Here is an 18,261-nt window from a genome sequence, read left to right on the forward strand (position 1 = left end):
CATAATCTACTTAGTAAAAACACGTCTATTTATATGTTTATGTAGAATATGTTTTATATATGACATACAAAACATAGGTAACTTATCACAACATAATCGAAACCTATTAAGGTATTTTTGCTTTCTCTTTCTTCAACTCCCAACCATCATCTCATCTCAAACTAATTCTCTTTTTTCACTCTCAATTGCTTAAAAGTGCATTTGGTTGTTGAAATCAACTCCACTCTTTTCAAACTAATCAATAATGGAATTTTCTATTTTTTAAATTCTCAAAAAAAAAGTTAAACTTATATCAAACTATTTCATAAATTTAAACACATCTCGATCTATTTACATTTAAATATATATCAATTCTAATCATATGAGATCACCTCAACATCCAAAAATTACGTCTCTCTTAGAAAATTATATATTAAATATTCTTAAAGCTAGCATGGATGATGAGGTATTCTCGACCTATCACGAAATCTTATAACAATAAAATTTACAATCACAGGACACACTATTATAGGTTAGAAGTATCATGTTACTGCAAATCTACCTAATAATTACTCCTCAGTCGCCTCCAATCCATGGTAAATCTGCATGCCATCTTGCACAACTACTCTAGCACCATGCTAAGCCTCCCACCGATAAAGCCTCTTTCTTCCCCCTATCCCTTTCGTCCGATCTCATGTCTCGATCTCTCGATATCCTTTATTTGTCTCCATCTCTCTATTATTAACCCATTTTATTTTATTTTCTGGCTCAAATGACTAAATAATAGAAAATGATAATATAATTATTAAATATTTATTAATAAAATTTATATTCATCATTCTCACAAATCACACACCATATTTTAAATTTTTTTTTTTTAATTTTATTCTTTTTAAATTAATTAAATTTTTCTACTCGATCATTATCTATATAACACATATTTGATAAGAAAATATATATATATATATAGATAACGTGTAACAAAACTCCACATTTAGCGTTAACCTACACATTGTCTGTATTAGGTTCAATAATTTGACAGATTCGTAGCTTCAACCATAAGGTAACTGTAGTCTGTCTCCTTCCTAGTCGTCCTCTTCTTCTTCAATCTAATGTATTTTGTTTTATTATATATGTTGATTGAAAGAGCTGGCAGAAGAGACAATGATCGATCTTAAATGTAGAACATCGTAGTAGATAGCAGTCGGTTTGACCATTCTCTCATTCACATATATAATAGGTGCGAGACTCAAAAACATTGGCCAGAAAGCACGGAAAGCTGAAACACTGCTTTTTGTCCTTCTCTCCAGTGTCCCCCATCTTACTCTCCAGTCAACGACATCACGTCCGACTTTTAATCATAATCACCGGAGATAACGAATTTATAAGAAAACAATTTCATGTAAGCATGTCGTTTCTGATTTGAACGGGTAGATATGTTGTGCAGGCACCTTATCACTCTTCTTCACCAATAATTGAACAAATTACTAGCTTGCTTTTGTCTCAATACTTTAGATATATAGCATGTTTTCAATCATTTTGTATTCCTGATTTTAAAAATCAAATTATTTGGTGAGAGAAATGCTTTAACTAATTCTATAAAATAAATCTGTAAAGTGATGACGTAGTTTGACGTGGTACGTTATATTGTAAAATTATTTTTATTATAAAATAGATTTAATGTATCATATAAAACCATATCAATTTTATAATTTATTTTTATAAATTTTTGATTTTTTTATGGTTATAGCATTTCTCTTCCGGCAAGATGGATTATGAAAGGTGCCAAGTTGGGGGCACAATGATTCTAAATTACCACTTCTAACTATTGACCAGATGATCATGAGTTAGTGATTAGGAACAGAGAGTACAGGGATCTTTGGATCTTACCATTAGTGAGAATTAAAACCGGAAGAACTAATGTTTCATTAACAGGTCCAATGAGAAAAATCTGGCAAAAGGTGATTACTTTCGGAGAAATCTCTAGACAGCAAAGAGCTGGGGTATTGACATTCACAGTGATCTCTCTCTCTCTCAAGCACTCACTTCATTCATATTAGACGATGGGAAAACCTTGCGTTCTGATGATCTGTTCCTGCTCAGCATCCTCTTCAGCGAACAACTCAGGGACGAAGATGATGATGAAGTTACTGATACAGAATCTCCCATCACTGCATTTTGATCACTCTGATTTTCGCAACCCGGAATATCAATCACAAACTCCATTGCAGAATCCCCATCACTGCCCACAGTTCCCAACTCAACCCCTACCCCCTCCGAAGAATCAACAGCTGAATCAGTCCCTGAATTCGCTTCCGAACCAACCGTCACGACCTTAGCCTCGCACACCACCGGAGCTCTGCAAATGGGACAATTCGTATGAGAACTCAACCACATGTCAATGCACTCCACGTGAAAACCGTGGTGGCACTTGGGCAAGTCCCTCCCCATCTCGTTTTCCTCAAACGGGCTCAAGCAAATGACGCATTCCAACCCATTCTTGTGCTCCGCTGAGCTGTATAGAAAGAGAGGGATCGTAGCAATGAGTGACGCGTCGAGACCTTTCGTTGGAGGGCTGGGAACAGAGGTGTCAAGGTTGAAGGTATGGAAATGGTGGAACCGAGAGGGTCGGAGCGCGTGTGAGACGGTCATGGAGCGTCGCCGCCGTTGCTGGGCTTGGGCTAAGAACCATTTCGCATAAATGTGGAGAAGCAAGACGAAGAGGACGACAAGGAGTAGAGATATTACGGCCGCGAGCATGATGTTTCCGTCGTAAGAGAATATGCTCCGGACTATGTGGCTGAGTGTGTTGGTGGCTTGCTCTGGCAACTCAGGAGGGCTGGAGTCGGACATTGTGATCAATAAGCAGCAAGATAGAATGGTGGGTCTCTCTGCAATCTTGCGTCTATGAGCAATCTTGTGTGCGGAGAAGGTGGGGGATATAAGTATAAAGATAACCAATGGAATCTTCTTCTTTCTTTTTCTTTAGCGTGAGAGAACGTTTACGTGAAAATAAAGTCGTTGCTATAGGTTTTATATTTTGGATATTGTGCAGAAACTCTCTCTCTCTCTCTCTCTCTCTCTCTCTCTCTCATGTGTGTGTGTGTGTGTGTGTGTGTGGGGTTACTCTGAAGTCAAAAAAGAAATCCCTTTATTCAAGGAGATAATGAGACTCATATGCATGGGAGAGGAGAGAAAGGGGCAGAAATGAAGGACTCGTGAAGGCGACGGCAGCAGAGGGTGTTGGTGGGTGGGTGGGGTTATTTGATTCATGCGGTGTTTGATATATTTGTTTAGTGGTGTGGGGGTGGAGGTACGGATCCCAATGCCAGATAGGTGGGGTTCCTTTGAGGCCCCCATCTTTTTCAACTCCTTTCTGGGTCTTTGGTTCTTTTATTAGTTTTTGTTGTTTCTTGTGTGGTACATTGGTAGTAAGGTGTGGGGTCCCCCACTCAGACTATATTGGATCAGAGGTCCCATGTGAATCTAACCAGTAACAAGACAATGTCTTCTTTTGACTCTCTGCAAACACAACCATCTGCTTCCTCTTTTTCCCCTTTTTTTTTAGCAAATAGTCATGCCCATGATCTACAACCACGATCATCTGCGACTTCTACAGTATGTCTTTTGCTAGCTTTCTTCCACCTTTTCTTGCTGCATGTTTTGGGCAAGTGATCAAACTTTAGGTGTTAATTCTAGGCTCGTGACCTGGGACCTATCTCAGGGTCAAATGTACCACCCATACATGTGACAGATTTAAGATTCAGTCGAGGCCTCGTAGGTACACAATCTAGAGGCCCAATAACCAAAAACCATATGAGATTTGGAACCATTTTGGGGGTCTGGACTTTGCAGAGAAGAAGACTGCACATTTGAACCATTTTGGATTTGATGATTATTTGAACTCAATGTTGCATTTATATGCTGATGCTTCATCTTGTTGACGAATGAGAATCAAAAGAATGGAAACTTGCCTCAGCATTTTGGGTTTATATAATTACAAAGTTCTTGTGAGCTTCATTTAGTCCATGAGTTTGTATCGTTTCTCTTGGACACCTGTAACTCCCATTTGAATCTCAATTATAGTGTGGAGTGGCACCTGAAATCCAAAATGCAGATACTATTAGGATGTAACTCCACAATGTACACCCACCAACCAAACGAAAACAAAAATCCAAGATTAATATACGCTCAACTGCTCATTTGCAGTATCACAATCCAAATTATGGTTGGCATCTGTAATTCTCAGTATTTACCATCACTCACAACAGATGGTTCTTTGAAATCCTAACACTGTCGTGGAGGAGAGAGCTTTATCCCTCTTGTCCCAACATATTTCCATGACATATGGCGGGAGCAAGCAAGAGTCAACCATAGAAAGAAAATTACCTCAATGTATGGAATTTCTTTCAAAGGCCTGTCAGCAAAATAAGCATATAATGCTCTCAAAACTGCCTGCAACAATAAAGGAATACAGAACTTAGATGGATCATAATTGCGACATCAACTATTACACAGATGCTCCATAGGATACATATAACCTGATCAGATATCACTACAACAGGTGCTCGTTGTCGTTCAAGCTCAACAATTACAGCCTCTAGCCTGCATTAAGGGTGGCCATCAATACTATTGCATTTGTTGCAGAAATATGTATTCAAAGACTAAATTCATGGGTCCTCAGACTTCAAATACAGACCTTTGGATAACATCCAAATAAGACTCCCCACGAGGATACCGATACCTAAGCTTGTCCTTCTTGCGTGCCCTGCAATTTTGTAAGTGACATAATTATCCAGCACACATCTCAAAATAACCACAGGTTATTCACACCAGGAAAAAAATGTTCTGAACAAACTGTTTGCAGAGAGATTAAGAAGTGAGTACATTCTTCATCTTTACCATATAAAAAGAGAAAAAAAGATATAACAGAATTGCAACATACTCATATTCCTCAGGCATGTTCTTGTTTATCTCTTCATAGGTCATTCCATCACAAACCCCAGCATTTATCTCATCCAGTGCACGCCATTGTATCTACCAAATATGTAACAAATTACAGACTCCTATATGTATCCTAGAATAAATTCCAACACCTATCACCCACCAAAATCAGCTAAACATATCTACATAAATGGATTTGCAAATCCGATGACGTTAATAAAAATAAAATCGGGCTCTCTGAGCTCTTTCAAAAAAAGAAAAAGAAAAAAGCCAACGACTTTCACATAGACCAACACAAACCTTAGGAAATCCAACAATGGGACTTGCTGTCAAAATTGTTCGTTGCAACGTGCTTGTCCAAATCTAGACAACAACAAATTCAAAAAGTACCTTAGTTCAAAGAAGTTCACAAACTAATAGTTGGAGTTCAAGGTTGTTCACAAATTAGCAGTTGACATTCAATCAATATATTGGTAAGTAACATATTGAATGAATGGTATTTGTGTCGGGACCTGAACCGTTTATATCCGTTGAGTGACAGCCCTTCCACTCGGCACCGTCGGATCACTAAGGACGACTTTCGTCCCTGCTAGACGGGTGGGTCTTGCAGTCAACTTATAAAAAAACTGAATCTTAAGTTGACTCCATTGATGCATTAATGAATTAATGACCCAGTAAAAGGTAAATTAATCTCCCCCCCCCCCCCCCCCAAAACAAAACAAAAAAAAAAAATGGGGTTGAAAGATCATAGACAAGTAGCAAGATCAATTCTAGAACTGTCTTATTCATTTGAACATACAAGCCCAAAACTATAGGGTCCAATATTGTCACCTATTTAACAACACTGAAGCCAAGACTTACAAGCTGGCCTAAGACCTCAACAGTATATTACTGCTTGCTTAACATCTTGAAACTACTTTCTGGCTTCTGAGGACAACGGATACCAATTTGTTTCTTAAAGCAAGAAAAGAAATTTCAAAATCTTAAACAAAGGAAGTTAGTTTCCCAAACCTATCAGCTGTAGGATTTAATCATTGTAATAGACTACTTTGTTTGCAAAGAAAAGGGGAGGAAAAGATGGTTCGTAACTCTCAAACTGAAAATCAGATGGGTATTGAATGAGATCTCGTGTTGTCTAAGAGGGAGAAGTTATTGCGGTTTATAGTGATTCCAAGGAGATCCTATTGTAACCTTGACTAGTACTTTTGAGTATAAATCTAAATGTGACTTGGGATTTTCCTTGTGTCATTTGAGAACGGCCTAATGAGAATGTCAGGGATTTTAGTGTGGGAGATTGCAACACACAAAGTTGAGTATGGGAATGGTGGTGAATCAGATCCTACAATGTCTGTGAAGGGAAAATTCTTGCTGTTTATAATGATTCCTAGAAATTCAATTGTAATATTGACTTGTTCTTTTATAGTATATATCCATTTGGCTTGCACTTTCCTTGGATCCCCACAAAGGTCCTTTATAAATCAAGAATAGACTTACATATATTGCTTCACAGTAAAAGAAACCAAAAACTTGAACATCACTATCATTCATATTGATGAAGCTTACAGAAGCAGTCCTTTCGGACTTCAGTCGCTTTTCGACAAAGTTTGCAAGTTTTTTAGCATAAACTTCTCCACGATCACTGTACATAGAAGTTGCAGTATAAATGGGTGAGTCAGTCATGATATAAAACCAGTTGTAATTGAAGAACGAAAGTTCAAAAGTATATTAAAATGCATAGAAGAACGAAAGTTCAAAATTATATTAAAATGCATAACTAGGACGACTATAAGTGGACAGGACAAAGAAAAATATCTCTGCATCAAACAAATGAATCCAGCTTTAGATGGACATGGTGTCACGACAGGAAAAAAAAAAAATCCAAAAAACTAATTATATGCTAGAAGAAGATTAGGTACAGAAAAAAGGCTACATAATTTTATATAGAATTTTGGCATGCCATTGTAAAATTCTACCACTTAATATTCACTTCAAACATCGAATAAGGAGCATATATTATGACCTTCCAATTTTTGGCACATTATGAATCTCTTATGATCGAGGGCAACAAGGTTTATTTCAGTCCTTTGTAATTTGTACTTGCAAAAATGGCATTCTAATCAATGAATACACAATCTTCAGCAAACCCAAGTTGGATGGCAGGATTTCAATGCGAAGGCTTCTGTATCCAAGTCTGCAGTGTGTCCCTAGTGGAATGGCTAGCAGTACCTCCAATAAGAGGAAAACACGGGGAGATTCTGAAGTCTTTGTCAACACCAGACTAATTCCTTGTAAACAATTTCCCCAGAAAAATAAATAAAGATAAATTATTTTCAGAACCTGCTGGCAGCGCACTGCTGTAATATGGTCAATTTAAACGAATTTGTTAATTCAGTTACTAAGAGAATACCATGTGCAAACAGATGAAAATTAACCATCAAAACATTTAGGTTATCCAAGATAGAAGACACAGATTACATAGTCAAGTGTTTTATTTCAGAAATACTTCCAATTTCTTCGAATGACAACAAAACCAGTAAACTATTCTTGAATGTTAATAAAAATATATACCTCAATCCAATGTCCCCTCCAATCCTGCCTCTAACATTGTCCTTACTCTCCCCATGCCGAGTAAGAAAAATTGGGCGGGGCGTGAGATGGGTATTAACCTGCAAAAGAATAAGAATATTATATCAATATAGTAAATGCAGAAAAAGAACTTGTATCAAACAATAAAGCTGCACCTAGTTACCTCATTCCCTACCCCCTCCCACCGGAAACCATGTTCCAGTTTGTAGAACTTTAATCATAGTGCATTCTTGTTCTATTTCTTCAGATAATGCATGGAACTTTTCTGAACAAGTTAGGTATATCTTCAAATGATGCAGTTCCTCTATTATTCATCTCATTTTACACTTTTTATTCCTCTAAATTTGCTCTTCTTCAAGCCAAGATGATCATAGAAAAATCATCTTATTCAAGTCAAATGGCCATCGCATGTTACAGATAAAACATGGAATGTATCATATAGAAATATGGTGTCCGGTACATCCTAAAGCTACCTTGGACACCAACAGGCATGCCTATTGTTTACATAGTACAGCCACAGTCACAGATGTTCATTAAGAACACAAAATATGACAGTTTGCACATGAATGAAAATATCACCCATGGCTAATTAAACATTCCTTATCCAAATGCAAAACCCCAGGCTAATCCATGCAAGATTAACATTATGGTCTCAACTTCACATAATTTGTAAATACCACTTTGCATTATATAAAATGGCTAAGATTAGAGCTTGCCATGCAGTTGGCTGAATTGCATCCTAAAGAACAAACAAGATGAAAAAACTATTACAATGATAAAAAAAAAAAAGGCCTAATCAAAGAAGCAAGATATAAAATATGCTAGGACCATATCTTTCATAGAAAAACATACCAAGAAAAAAACAATCCGCCCAGGAAGATAGCCGCTGATATTGTTCACCTGAAGAAATAAAAAGCACCCTCACTAATTTGGAATTCATAGGTCACGCTATATTACATTAGGAACACTACAGGGACGCTTGATCATCTAATGAAGGATTTTCAAAATAAAAATCTAAAAAGACATAAATAACGACATCTTACAAAAACTGTTTTAATGGACAAGTAGCATCCTATCCCAGTCACCGTACATGGCAGGGAGGTGCCAATGCTATGAACTAACTTACAATTTAATTGAAAAGTTCAAATAAAAGGTCAACAGTACCCAACAAACACTATCATACACAGCTATCTTCAAGAATATGAGGAAGTAAATGCATCAAACAATACGCAACTCTACCACATTCAAAATTTCCCAGTAAGCATCAAGCAATTTTCTTTTCAAGAGATTAATGATGTGTACAATTAAAGATAAAATGCATTTAACAGGCACACAACATTCATGAGATTCTTCTAACTAATAAATCCTGCAAACTAACTTGTATTTGTCCACCGTGTCCACTGACGGTGTCGATCATTTTGATGTACGATCCTTCTTCCACTGGCTCATAAACCTGGTAACAGAGTGCATTGCATATTGTATCATGATACTAAGCTGTCTAATAACCAAATCTCACGTAGCCCAATTCATAGAAGTGGGGTTGAGACAATTACTTTTTCATAATTGGATAGTCTATCCTTGAAGTCTCGTAATCCAGCCTCATAATCTGGCCTGCAGGAGGAAAATTTATTAGTTGCACAAATCAAAGTAAGAAGTAACTGGTTTCCAAGAGCAACCATACTCTTCTGCATAATCAGGGCTTTGTTGGATTTTAAGACGTATATTTCTTTCAATAATACGTTCATCATTGCATATTGTTTCCAGAAAAATAATCTGCATCAAAACAGAAGTAATATCTATCAACATTCTATGCTATTTATGCTACTTTTCATGCATGGGACTCCTAAACTTTCACCCATGCAATGATCAAGGTACCTTGCATTTTCCTTCAGCCATTTTCATCAACATATTCCTTCGTTTCTTGGTACTATTTGTGGCATCAAATATTCCTACCTAAAACCAAATTGGGGTTAGTGAAAAAAAAAAATGGATTGCACAGAAGCCACAGCTATATGAAAATAAATAAAGCATAAATTTACCTGGCCACCACCTTCTTGCATCCAATATATCATGTCTTCCATAGCCAAGGCTGCTACCTAGTAGCATGTGATATATTAAAACTATGTACAAGAAGAGGGTTAATATGGCATTAATATTACCAACTGCCAAAAATAAAATAAATTAGAAACAAAGTATTAGAGGCTACCACAGAGAAACTTATAACAAATTAATCATTCTGTCCAAGTAACCAATTCACTCACAGAAATGGCATCAATTTGCTTAATATACTGGCAGGTAATAAGAATAAAGAAAACACGGAAAAAATCGGTACTATGATATACTTAAAGCAAAAAATTACTCTGGTGAATATTCACCTCATTACGTGCTTCCAAGCCTTCTGGATTGTCAGCTCGGAAAAAATCTGCAGACTGAACAAGGATATTCGTCATCCATCAAGAATTATTCCAGAGAGTTAAGAAAACTAATGCAACCTTCTTCAGACAGACACTTCTGCAAGGCATTCCAAAAAGGAAACTTCTGCCTGATGAGAAACTATGAAAACCCTGACATTTGAAAGACAACACCATCCCCATAAAAACCTGGGCTCCCTCTCTCCTAAACTATAAAAGCCATAACATTTCAAAGAGATCAACACTTCCGCCAGCAAAAACTTCCAGACTAGTTTGTTTAAAAGGGCCACAAAATCAGACGCCACCACATTTATATCTCACCGCCAAAACCCAATTTCCTCTTTCTTTAAAATATAGACCCCAATGTTTTTTTTTTTTTTTTGAATAAACAAATTTTATTAATAAAAAACGGATGGAAAAAGCCAGTATTACAAATAGGCAAGATGCCCTAACTAGGTAGGCACAATAGAGACAAGGAACTCTTGAAGGGCCATGCCATTGAAGTCAACAGCAATAGCCCAACCACATAAAGTTCTAAAAAATAAAGCTTTAAGCTCCTCCAACAATCTCGCCTGGTCTTCAAAAGTCATTTCATTGCGCTCCTGCCACAAACACCATATAATGCAAAGAGGGATCATTTTCCATATAGTTTTAATAGGTTGCGACCTCTCAAGCTTGCCCAACAAGCCAAGGCTGCCTCCATGGTTTTTGGCATGACCCAAGCCATATCCAATCGTCCAAAGACTTCATTCCAGAGACTCCTTGCCGTATCACAATGCAAGAGAAGGTGCTCCACCGACTCACCGGCTCCTTTGCACATGCAACACCAGTCCGCGATAATAATCTTCATTTTCCTCAAATTGTCGGTGGTTAGTATCTTACCTAAGGAGGTTGTCCAGACAAAAAATGACACTTTGGGAGGAGCCTTGTGACGCCATATCTTTCTCCAGGGAAACTGAATAATAGGCTCTTGGGTGAGGGCCTTATAAAATGATCACACGGTAAACATACCTTTACATGCAGGGGACCACCATAGAGTATCCTCTTGTTGTCTGTTTGGTTTAATGGAGTAGATAAGGCTGTAAAAGTCTGCGAAACTGCTCATTTCCCAGTCTTGTGCCCTCCTGCTAAAATTGACGTCCCAAAGTAGTTGTCCCTCCGCTATCTCCATGACTTCCGCTACCGAGACATCCTTGGCACTTGCCAACTGGAAGAGCAAAGAGAACAAATCTTTGAAGGCCCTGTCCCCACACCAGACATCGCTCCAGAATTTTATTCTAGAACCCGTACCCAAATGGAATTTAGTGAAGCAACTAAGCGCCCCCCACCCTCTTCTTATGTGTTTACATAAACCAACTCCATATGCCCCTCTCACCTCGTTGGTACACCAATCCCCCCATAAGCCCCCATATTTCTTCTCAATCAACAATTTCCACAAAGATTCCGGTTCCCTAGAAAATCTCCATAACCATTTGCATAGCAAGGCACGATTAAAATCCCTTCATTTTCTGACTCCCAACCCTCCCCCCAAAATAGGACGGCAAACCCGCTCCCACTTAATCAGGTGAAACTTAAACTCATCCCCCAAATCCCCCCACAGGAAATCTCGCTGGAGCTTCTCAACGCGGGCCGCCACACTTGCTGGTATGGGAAAGAGAGATAAAAAATAAGTGGGTAAATTAGAGAGTGTACTCTTAATCAACGTAACTCTTCCACCTTTCGACAAATACATTCTCTTCCACCCTGCCAAACGCCGCTCGAATTTCTCGATCACTGTATCCCAAACCAAAGGGGCCCACGAGGCACTCCCCAACGGGAGTCCCAGGCAGGTCAAAGGGAATGAGGTGATCTTGCAACCCAGCATTCTTGCTAACTATCGAACATTGGGAACTGCCCCAATTGGCACCAATTCAGATTTTTCCAGATTTACCTTCAAGCCGGATACTGCCTCAAAATAGAAAAGTAAGGCCTTCAAAACTCGCATCTAGTCTTGCTCAGCTTCGCATATAATTAAGGTGTCATCTGCAAACAGTAAATGAGAGATAATTATGTTACCCCTATCTGGGATTCTAATAAAAAAACCAGCTAGGTGGCCATTATCAACCAATGCCGAGAGCATTCTGCTTAAAGCCTCCATAACAATAACAAACAACAATGGCGATAACGGGTCCCCTTGTCTTAGTCCACATGTACTCTGAAAAAAGCCCATTGAAGCTCCATTTACTAACACCGAGAACTTTGCCGAAGAAATACACCAACGGATCCACTGCCTCCATCTATCCCTGAAACTGCATCTCCTAAGCATATGAAGTAGGAAATCCCAGTTAACATGATCATAAGCTTTTTCCATGTCAAGTTTACACATGATCCTTGTGTTCCCTACTTTTAATCTACTATCAAGGCGTTCATTAGCAATTAACACCGCGTCTAGTATCTGTCTTCCCTTGACGAAAGCATTTTGGGGTTGTGTAATAATCTTCCCCATCACCTTACTTAATCTGTTCGCAAGGACTTTGGATATGATCTTGTACACCCCATTTACCAAACTAATAGGCCGAAAGTCTTTTATCTCTGTAGCCCCGGTCTTTTTAGGAATCAAAGCAAGGAAGGTGCTGTTGAGGCTTTTTTAAAATTTTCTAGCCCTAAAAAATTCCTGGAACACCTGCATGAGGTCCTCCTTTATCACTTACCAACAGTCCTGAAAAAAGCCCATAGACAATCTGTTTGGTCCAGGCATCTTTTCCTTAGCCATTTTCCGTACTACTCCATGTACCTCTAGTTCATCAGACTCCCTTTCCAACCGCTCCATGTCACCCGATCTGATGGAGTCAAAGGACATCCCATTCAGTGGCGGCCTCCATCCCACCTGCTCCGTTAGTAAGTTCTCATAGAAATCAATAACATGATTGTGAATTACCTACTCGTCTCTGCACTCCACCCCATCAACCTTTAGCATCTCAATATTATTATTTCTTCGATGTGCATTTGCAACTCTATGGAAAAAACTCGTGCTTCGATCCCCTTCCCGCAACCATAATGCCCTGGACTTTTGACACCAAGACATTTCTTCTAGTAATAAAAATCTCTCAATCTCCGCCCCCCAGCTCGGACTTCCAGACCTGTTCTTGCTGGGAAAGTGGTTGTAGCTATTGCCTCCTCTCGATCTCCTGAAGTTCCACCATCTTTATTTTTTTACTTTCCCCAACGTTGCCAAAGGACTCCATATTCCAAGCTTTTAGATCTCATTTAAGAGCTTTCAATTTACCCGCAAAAATGAAGCTAGGAGTACCTTAGAACTGATAAGAAGACCACCATTGTTTGACCTTATCCACGTAGTTGTCCGCTTTCAACCACATATTCTCAAATTTGAACGGCCACTACCCTTTCCGAATACCTCCACAATCAAGCATAATAGGCCAATGATCCGAGCCAATACGAGGCATACGCTTTTACCATACATCCGGAAAATGGCTTTCCCATTCTGGTGAAATTAGGAAACGGTCCAATCGAGACCATGACTGATTGTTGGACCAAGTTGCTGTACCCCCTGCTAATGGCAAATCCACCAAGTTTAATTCAAAAATACACTCCAAGAACTCTTCCATAGCCATCCACAATCTTCTACAACCAGAAACTTCACTTGAGAATCTTACCACATTGAAATCTCCCCCAATGCACAAGGGGATGTCCCACCAACTATGAATCCCAGCCAGTTCTTCCCGCAGCAACCTTCTATCTGTATCTAGATTCGAGCCATAAACACCTGCAAAAGCCCACAAAAATTTATCGGAAACGCATTTAAAGAAGCATGCCACCGTATATCTCCCCACAAAATCCTCCTTTTTTTCCATTACCTGCCTGTCCCACATCACTACCACCCTTCCCGACGCTCCCTTCGAAGCCAAGAAAGCCCAATCAATGTGTGATCCACTCCATAAACTTCGCACCAATCTTCTATCAATCATTTTTAGTTTTGTTTCTTGTAGGCAAACGATGTCTGCCTTCCACTCCCGCAGCAAGTTTCTAATCTGGAGCCTCTTATTAATGTCATTTAGCCCACGGACATTCCACGATATAATCTTTGGCTTCATTGAGAAACAGCCAACCCCTTCCCCTTCGTCTTGCCTCTACTGGCACTACCCTCCATGTTCATCAACCACGTCAATCTTTTAATGTGGGACTACCATATACTTGTGATTAATTTACTGAAGTGAACCAGAAGCGCAATCACAAGCTACCAATGCCTTGTAGGAAATTTCCATGCACACCAATCAGCTTTTTGAAAATTTTTTCTCAAAATAGTTCTTCTGATATCATCTATGTGTAGTGCATCATTGTTGTGAATCGTGCGAAATTAAAGATTGTGAGCCTGCGACCACTTAAATAGTATCACAAAGCAAGCAGTGAAAAATTGTAGCAAGTTCTTTTTTCCCAAAACATAATATAGATATGGGGAGGCTGGCAGAGAAGGAATATACAACTGTGTTTATCATACAGCCAGGAAACCACTCTAACAGATTATAATCAATTGTGTTGTGCAGCCAAAAATATGCATGAAATTAATGGTGCCAGACTTTAGACAACTTAAATGTTTATATTAATAAAGGAAATATCAGTATGAAAAAGTGGTTAGTGATGTACCTGATTCACCCCATGCTTAAGCCGTCGATACTGTTGCAATAAAATAGAATAAACAAATTAGAATGATCTTTACCTTCATATTTTTCACCTTTAGATCTGGAGAGCAAATGGAATAGTCATGGTAAGAATATAAATGACCTTCCCAACATTGAAATGCTTGGTATCATGACCCAACCAGCGAAGATATCTGGTAAGTTTAGCTGCAGTGAAAGTCTTGCCTCGAGCTGGCAAACCAACCTAAAGTCAAAACAACTACTTAGAATTATTCAATCTCAACACCTCTCCTTGTGAAGCAAGGGAAACTGATGATGTTGACAATTATTGTTGCCAACACCAATTTTCAGGCTATCAAGGGTCACATTTTTTATCAGTAAGAATGATGGCTATCAAGGGTCACATTTTGAATTCCAATTGATGAAGTTTACAACTGGGAGAACAGTGATTAATTTTATTAGCATTCCAGACAAACAAAATTGCAAGGAAATACCAGGACAATTGCCAAATGTCTATCCTCCTTTGGTCCAAGCATCTGATCAGCGACAGCTGCAGCTGCAACAGCTCCAGCAGCTGCTGGCATTGAATTCTAACAATTAAAAAGAAAAGAAAGATTATTACATAAAATAACGCCACCAAAGCAATAATTTAACCTGCACAATCTTCACTAATCAGAGAAAATAAAAACCTTTTACAAACCTTTGTTTCTGTGTCCATTCTGGGATCAATAGTGAAATTACTTGCACATTTATCTCGCCTAGGAGATCCAACACCCCTATCTACAAGGAGCCCCCTGTGACCATCCTGCTTTTGAAAAGGTGAAAATGTCCCAACTGACTTTGATTCAACCATTCCAGAACTTGAATAAATGCTGGATGAATCAGGGACTATTACCTCCATCGCCTATGTAAAAACTAACACATTAGCCGCAGGATAATATAGTATTAATGGAAGAGACAGATAAATTTAGGAGGCATGTGCAAGTCTGACAGGTTTATCAACCATAAGTGTCTTCTCTGACATCTTAAGCAATAATATAACATTGCTGCTGAATCAACTAGTAAGTTTAACATAAATACAATAGCTGCACGTAGTGAGTTCCATTTCCATTATGGACAACATAATACCCAAATATCAATTTAGATCATGATGGTGATACGGCTCACTATTATTCCAAAGCAATAATAAATTCAATCTACATATAGCAAGATGGGCTACCAAGAAGAACCTTTTCAGATGCAGGTCGATCAACAGAAACACTGCCATCTTTAAATGAATGCAAAACATTCCCTGAGCCATCCATGTTGTTAAAAAACCCTGCACAAGTTAATGACCTTGGAGTCTCGGTGTTGTTAGCTGCATAAACCAAACCTGAATTGGCAAAAGTTGACGGAGCTGGTATAACATAATGTTCCAGATCAAGCTCCAAACTAGCTGAAGAGCCATTCTGTGGAGCAAACGGAACCCAAAAAAATCTTATTGAGCTATAAAAGAAATTTCAAAATAAATGTCATAGCTAACATTCTCAGCAAAGAATGCCTCATTGGCACTTCAAAACCAATTGGCATAACCCAATATTAAGCCACTTTGAATATAATTAGAGACATCCATAGGTTCACAATTTTTCTTAGGAAGAAAATTAAAATTATCCCAGCTATATAAAGTTAGAGCAAGGCTTTAGCCACAAAAGAATTTCTCAAAAGTAAACCCATAAACTGACATGTCTTTATGTGGAACGTCAGATTAAACAGTTACTTTTATTGTAATGTAAATCTAACGGATAACAAGAAGCCACACCACTTTGTGAGTTTACTTTTGTCAAAATATTTTTGTTGTTGTAGCACTTCTCATAAAGTTAATCTGTTGAAAAAGGAACAAGCTCTCATCTTTATTTATTTATGGCAGTTCAACTGAATTAATGCTTCTTGCACAAGTTTACATCTCTCAAATTTTCTTCCTGTCTGAACCTCTTTAATAAATAAAACAAAGAAGAATTAATGGTAAATGGTTGCAAGTCAAAATGTACCTCAGCTTCCAACTCTGGCACTGAATTAATACTAACATCAGGAATGCCACGAACAGCTGAAGGCCGAAGGTTCTCTTGATAAGCCCTCCAACTAGCCGCAAGCTCAAATGGAGAGACCTTATCGGCATGAATGAATACCCGAAACTCAAAAACCTCGTCAGCATTAAGCCTAAACAAAGCCAGCCTTGCATCCCCTTGCAAGGTTCCCCTGGTGAGCAGTCGATTTGGACCCTCCTCAACTATACAGGGAGCATTATCGTACATAGGCTTCAAAAGGAACTTGAAGGCCAAGGTTTCTATATCCGGAAAATAAAATAAAATAAATCAGATACACCCCTAGATTTTATAGCATGGCTGTTTGCTGCAGTATTTGAAAAGTGAAACAACTAGGTTTCTTTTTTCTTTCATTTTTCAACATTTGAGACCATATGAACCAAACGAAACCAGGGGCGAGGATAATCCAATCGTCTCAATTGAGATATTTCTTTTTCTTTTCTTTTTTTCCCTTTATGTTCTATGAAAAAAAAAATCTTACAAGCACTGTTTGCTCATTTGTTGAGCAAGCATGACTACTTTTATGCTTTGAAAAGCGATAAAATAAGTAGTTCCAAAGTAATCAAAGTGATTAATTCAATAAGGACGTTGTGGCGAAAATACGGTTACCGTGATTAGGAGGAACAACAAAGCTCAATTCCCACGTTGACTCCGACTCGCGTTCCATCGGAAGCTACAAAAGCCAGAGTTGCTACGATCAAACAGAACAGAATTGAAAGGAAGAAGAAGAACCATACAAGATAACCGAGAGAAGAGAGAGAGAGAAAAAAAGTTGTATAGTCATATAGAGGAAATTAAATACCGCTTTAGAAGAATCCCAGGAGCCAACGAGAGGGATGGAGCCGTAGACGTGGGGAGTGAGGTCCCCCTTGCGCTTGTAATTCTCCATCTTCAAGGACACATAAAGCTGACCGCCGGCTTGGTCCAGGTTCTCCTCTGGCTCCTCCTCGCCCCCATGGAACGCGCCGTCAGTACTCTTCGACGCTCCGGTTCCCATTCCGATTCGAATTCCTCCAAAACAAAGTTTCTACCTTGTTGCTTTGGGTTCCTGCCGCCTGCGTTTTAAGCGAAGCAACTGTGAAGTTATATATGTGTGTGTATTGCGCGCGCTCGTGTTCGGGGTATATTCTAATTCTATTTTCTGTTTCTTTTGGTATTGGATAGGGGAAGAGAGATGGCGATGAAAACACTCATAAAGTTATGAAAGGGGAGGAAAAGAGATTTTATAAATAAATAAATAAATAAATCTTTTTTCTTTTATCTTTTTATTTTAGTTTTTCATATAATATTGTGTCTTTTTCTTACTTTATAGAAATATTTTGTTTTTAATATAATTTTTAATAGAAAGAGCGGTGCTACTCTGTCGCATGGTGCCTGACTAGCATTGCTCAACCTAACCACTAGTTTTTTTTTTTAAATATTTTTAAAAATTAAAAAAATATATACAATTACACTTAAAGTCATTTTTTAATCATTAAATTAAAAAAAACAATTGCAAAGCAGTCAAATGAAGCTGTCAATGTGGGAGGACAAAGTAGCTTTTTTTCTAATAAACAACATGAGGTTTGTTTTGGATAGTGAATTGAGATGGAATGAAAGTTGAAAGTTGAATAAAATATTGTTATA

General features: G+C 38.3%; 2 protein-coding genes across 2 annotated transcripts; both read right to left on the minus strand.

Annotated features, from left to right (window-relative positions):
* Positions 1-1,879: 1,879 nt before the first annotated feature.
* On the minus strand, positions 1,880-3,693 carry LOC122294260 (RING-H2 finger protein ATL63-like). The gene has a single exon (XM_043102850.1). The coding sequence runs from the start codon at positions 2,830-2,832 to the stop codon at positions 2,014-2,016; it is 819 nt and encodes a 272-aa protein (XP_042958784.1). The 5' UTR covers positions 2,833-3,693; the 3' UTR covers positions 1,880-2,013.
* Positions 3,694-3,844: 151 nt separating this feature from the next.
* Positions 3,845-17,823, minus strand: LOC122294259 (6-phosphofructo-2-kinase/fructose-2,6-bisphosphatase-like). Its single transcript, XM_043102849.1, has 23 exons — positions 17,438-17,823; positions 17,245-17,308; positions 16,582-16,877; positions 15,784-16,002; positions 15,255-15,458; positions 15,049-15,144; positions 14,700-14,798; positions 14,562-14,591; positions 9,885-9,938; positions 9,549-9,605; positions 9,385-9,462; positions 9,191-9,282; positions 9,063-9,120; positions 8,888-8,962; positions 8,362-8,409; positions 7,492-7,589; positions 6,487-6,562; positions 5,224-5,286; positions 4,925-5,016; positions 4,679-4,747; positions 4,521-4,584; positions 4,369-4,434; positions 3,845-4,078 (listed from the first exon to the last, which is right to left on the minus strand). Exons 1-23 carry the CDS (start codon positions 17,630-17,632, stop codon positions 4,001-4,003), a joined length of 2,271 nt encoding a protein of 756 aa, XP_042958783.1. The 5' UTR covers positions 17,633-17,823; the 3' UTR covers positions 3,845-4,000.
* Between the last annotated feature and the right edge of the window lie 438 nt (positions 17,824-18,261).

This window comes from Carya illinoinensis, chromosome 14 (genome assembly GCF_018687715.1).
Source record: "Carya illinoinensis cultivar Pawnee chromosome 14, C.illinoinensisPawnee_v1, whole genome shotgun sequence".
In the NCBI taxonomy this organism is placed as follows: Eukaryota; Viridiplantae; Streptophyta; class Magnoliopsida; order Fagales; family Juglandaceae; genus Carya; species Carya illinoinensis.